Source organism: Conger conger, chromosome 9 (genome assembly GCF_963514075.1).
Source record: "Conger conger chromosome 9, fConCon1.1, whole genome shotgun sequence".
NCBI lineage: Eukaryota > Metazoa > Chordata > Actinopteri > Anguilliformes > Congridae > Conger > Conger conger.
In genome coordinates, this window is record NC_083768.1 from 59,053,431 (window position 1) to 59,058,430 (window position 5,000).

A 5,000-nucleotide genomic window follows, 5' to 3' on the forward strand; every position below is an offset into this window, starting at 1 on the left:
GCGCTCCTGCAGCTCTTTCTGCAGCTCCTTGCGGGTGCCCAGGGACTGCTGGAGACGCAGGAAGTCTGCCAGCTCTTTGAGCCCTGCCTCGGTGAAGTACTTAGTGAAGTGCTCCACGTTCTGCTTATTGGCCGGGAACAGCTCCTGTACGGACACAGCCAATCACATTTGTTCATTACAGGGAGGAAGCAGAACCACCTGTGAATTATTGTCCAATCGCAGCTCCTCATTTCTGCTGTTAATTCCTGCAATCACCCACTGAATCAGGGCTCTTTCCAACCGCTTATTTATCACCTCCTTCCTTCCTTTGCTCCTTTCCTAGCTCCTAGCTCCACCCATTGGAGGAGTCAAGGAAAGGAAGTGAGAAAAGGGGGTGGGGGATGTGGGAACCTGAATTAGAGAAATGAAATGTCTGGCGCCTTCGAGCGTTAGTTGGAAGCCCCGTCAGTTACAGACGCATGGCAGATGGGGAGAGGTGGATCCACAGGTTGATCATTTATACATGCTTTCTGAAAAAATACTTTTGCAAAGACTGCACTCAAGAGATTTTGTGGAGCCTCCTTAGCTCCTGGCTCCTAGGAACATTTAATGGGTTGTAATTTCCTTCACAAGATGGCAGACCTCAATAGATTTCTGAGTCAGGCAGAGAAGAAGAAGAAAGGGAAGATAAAATAAGCAATTGGAATGAGCCCCTCGCTGAGTAAACATTTTCAAAACAGTTACCACAGCTGACCACCAGGAGGCAATGTCTCATTCGCCCACTCATACACTTTTAGAGAATGATAGTAGCGTTAATGAAGACATTTATATTTCAAATTAATTGAAGAATTATTATCTAATTATTAAAAGCAGGTCTCACCAGAAGCCTCTTGTCCAGGTTGGACTTCCTGAGGGCAGAGGTCACGGCGTTTGTGTCTTTCTCCGCCATCCAGGCCTTGAACATCTTCTCCGAGAACGACGCCGAGATCCCTGCCAGGGTGTGAGTCGCCATGACGATATTAGAGCACAATGAGTCACCACGGAGACCATCACAGTACACAGTGTTTCCGGGAAAAGGTACCACAAAACAGGCTGTCCGCGCGTAACCAAGGAGACGCTACAGCGCAGCCCGTTGCTGGCGTAATAAGAGACATCACGGCAGAATGTTGAAATGTAATGATGACACGCAGTCATGTATGGGGCCGCCCAACCCTGCTCCTGGACATCTCTTGAAGTCTGAAGTGTGTGTGTGTGTGTGTTACTTGGCAAATGCTTTTCTCCCTTCTTACAAATAAAGGTTTTTTTCTCCGTTTGGTGTGGTTTCAGGCCTTCATCGCTCTCCTTTCAGTATTCTTTTGTGAGCCATGTAAAAGAATAGCAGGGGCCATTAATTTTGGGAATTTACGAGAACAAGGCTGCCCACCCCTGCTCCTGGAGATCACCCATCCTGTAGGTTTTCACTCCAACCCTAACAAAGCACACCTCATTCAACAGTTATAGATAATGTTGAACTGTTAATTAGTAGAATCAGATGTTCCAGATTAGGGTTGAAAGTAAAACATTCAGGACCGTAGATCTCCAGGAACAGGGTCAGAGAGCCATAATCATGGTCATACGTGCACACGTGCACACACGCACACACGCACACACGCACACACACACACACACACACACACACCCACACGCACACAAACTATACACACACACACACACACACACACATAGGGTCAGTGACTGGGCCTTGCAGGCATAGTTATGGTTAGGAGAGTTGGCTTTGCGGAGCTGATCCTGAGTCAGTGTTTCCGGGAAACGCACCTTCCTTGACGATGTTGTCGCTGAAGAGGCTGGTGAGGATGGCGGGCGGAAGCATCCCATTGGCCAGCAGGATTCCCGTCAGCATGGCCAGCTTGGTCCGCTCTGATTCGCTGAAGGCTTTCAGGAAGAGCAGCAGCTGGACAGGAAGTGACACGCCCAAACAGGAAGTGAAGTTAATAGTAGCCGATGAACAAGCTTCTACATTTTGCATTTTGTCTGTAATTAAGCCTCAATCACACACAACAGGAAAAAGATTAAGCTCATTTTTTGACCTCTGCTCAACAAAAAGACCTGCCAGTTTCCTGGATTACACACAGAACATGTTACAGAACTTCGGTGAGGTGAGAACGTGGGGCTTTTCCACATACGGTCGTCTAGAAAAACCGGGTGAACTTCCACCTTCCTCCACCAGGTGTCATTGTCTTGCACGTTTCCAGCTGGTCTCCAGAGGGACTTGAGCACAGGCCTGTATTGACATTACTGTGAAGTTCACCAATTTCTTTCTTTACTATTCCCAAAAAAACACTGTTTTGCTGTTTTGGCTGTTTTTGCAAGACATCAGCATTGAAACCTTCCAGCAAAGCTTCCCCATTTGAAATTTTAAAAGCCAACATGTAAAGCGACTTGAGAGCAGAAACTCCCTTTCTAACTGGAACATGATATTTATTGAAAATGTTCTTCGGCTGCTACCCCTGAGCTAACTTTGAGAGCAGTCACAATTACAGCACAGAATACCAACAGCACAACTGCAAACGCAACTATTCGCACACCATAAAAATGTATATCCCCTTGAAATCATTTTAATTATATTTAAGACATTATACAGTAACTATGATCATGAAGTTCACCTTTTTGATTTCCTCTTCGAATGCCTTCTCCAGGTATTTGTACCTCCTGATGAGCTTGCTGAAAACCTGCAGACATGTACAATATAAGGACACAAAACAGTAAGGACAGATGCAATCAAAGAGAATAAAAAGGTAATCCAAAATGAGTGAGGGCGGCCTGTAGCGTAGTGGTTAAGGTAAATGACTGGGACACGCAAGGTCGGTGGTTCTAATCCCGGTGTAGCCACAGTAAGATCCGCACAGCCGTTGGGCCCTTGAGCAAGGCCCTTAACCCTGCATTGCTCCAGGGGAGGATTGTCTCCTGCTTAGTCTAATCAACTGTATGTCGCTCTGGATAAGAGCGTCTGCCAAATGCCAATAATGTAGTGTAATGTAGTTATCCAGAGTGACATAAAAAACACAAGTCCAATCAAACACAAGTACAAGTGCAAAGAGGACCTGAGAGGACAGTACAGTTCAGTCCTAGTGTAAACATACAGAAATTCAGAACCCTTGAAGAGTACAATCAACTTTCAAACTAGCATACCACAGTTGGCAGCTAGAATACAACAATACAACAGCCAATAAAAACAACAATACCTATACAAGTAACGATATCTATACATAAGTGCCATTACGGTCTAAGGCTAATCACGGTGATTGTGAGTTGGGGAGGGAAAGGTGTAGCCTGAAGAGATGGGTCTTCAGTCTGCGTTTGAAGGAGGTCAGAGACTCTGCCGTTCTGACATCCACCGGGAGGTCATTCCACCACCGTGGGACCAGGACAGACAGCAGTCGTGAGCGTGAAGTGCAGGTGTGGCGAGGGGGAGGCGCCAGACGGCACAAATTGGCAGAATGGAGGGGTCTTGTTGTTGTATAGGTCTTGATAAGGGATTGAATATACACAGGGGCTGATCCTTTAACTGCCTGGTATGCGAGCACCAAAGATTTAAATTTGATGCGAGCCATAACAGGCAGCCAGTGGAGGTTGCTGAGCAGGGGGGTGACATGTGAATGTCTGGGAACATTGAATACCAGACGGGCTGCAGCATTCTGGATCAGTTGTAGGGGTCTGATGGCAGATGCTGGAAGGCCAGCCAGCAGAGAATTGCAATAGTCCAGGCGGGACAGGACCATTGCTTGAACAGGTGCAAATAGACACACAGACAGGTACAGACACACACAGACACACATACAGACAGGTCCAGACAGACAGGTACAGACACACACAGACAGACAGGTACAAACAGACACAGACAGACAGACCACTGCAGACACACACACACAGACAGGTACAGACACACACAGACAGGTACAGACACAGACAGACAGATAGACCTGAGCATGGTTGCGGATGACAGCATGATCCTCCTCCGCGGTGAACACACAGTGATTGGTCGCCTTGGTCTTGTCCCCGTCGTCGATGCGTGTTCCCCCGGGAGCTGGGGGTCAGAGAAGGGTCAAGGGTTAACTGGGGTCAAGGGTCAAATGGTTAAAGCCCAATCACTGCGGTCTCCTGGCACATGACCCCCCCTCCTACCCACATTGAGAAGACCCCCTTCAGGTGAGCGTGTCCTAGCAACAGCCAACCACCAACAAGACAGGCCACACGCTGACACATCCCAGAGCTACAGATGCGTCACCCTGCCCCTCCAAACTGCTCGCTGCACTGCCCCTAGTTTATCACCTCCACTGTAATCGGCTCATCCCAGATCCTTTCTTACATCTCTGTTACATCCATCACTCTACCTCTACTTTAGACCTCGCTGGCCAGCGGAGGATGGGCTCCCCCTCTATAGTCGGGTTCCTCCTCAGATTTCGTCCCGTTAGGGAGTTCACATGCCTCTGTTTTAGGGTTTTTTACCTAATTCCCGGCTCTTTGGGGGTTCAGGCCTGCCGTTTGGCCTTTCTTGCCCTCACTATGTTACTCTGTAAAGCGTCTCTGTGATGCTGCTGTGAAACCACTTTCATCTGAGGCGCACGGCTCTTAAAAGACGCTGTGAAATCACATGGACGCTTGTGCATTGAAAGTATTCATTAACCCACAAGACTAAGACACGTGCTTTTGGAGACCTGCGTGACATCACTAAAGCACTGATGCAAATCGACCATCTGAGCAAACACTGAACGGATGCAAATGACTTTCATAACAAGGACTCGGACAGAAAAACCTGAACCAGCAAAACATGCCATAGCCTCAGCCACACAACAGGGCTGACATGATCATCCAATCAGCCCCTCAGAATACCCAACCGCAAAATAACTACAGAACAATGGCACATTACGCTGAGACAGAATGAGAGAGAGTGAGAGAGGGGAGGGAGGGGAGTGAGACAGAGAGAGAGGAGGGGGTGTACTTACACAAACACTCACACACAC

At 47.9% G+C, this 5,000-nt stretch overlaps 1 protein-coding gene across 3 annotated transcripts in view; it reads right to left on the reverse strand.

Annotated features, from left to right (window-relative positions):
- Positions 1–5,000, reverse strand: part of bzw2 (basic leucine zipper and W2 domains 2) — a 44,028-nt gene that overhangs the window by 27,770 nt on the left and 11,258 nt on the right. For all 3 annotated transcript variants that reach the window (XM_061254015.1, XM_061254014.1, XM_061254013.1), the window contains exons 4-8: positions 3,960–4,063; positions 2,643–2,708; positions 1,795–1,930; positions 860–969; positions 1–144 (exon numbers count right to left, since the gene is read on the reverse strand). The exon at positions 1–144 is cut by the window's left edge and continues 27 nt beyond it. In XM_061254015.1, the coding sequence (XP_061109999.1) occupies positions 1–144; positions 860–969; positions 1,795–1,930; positions 2,643–2,708; positions 3,960–4,063 (560 nt within the window). The remainder of the gene's footprint in view (positions 145–859; positions 970–1,794; positions 1,931–2,642; positions 2,709–3,959; positions 4,064–5,000) is intronic.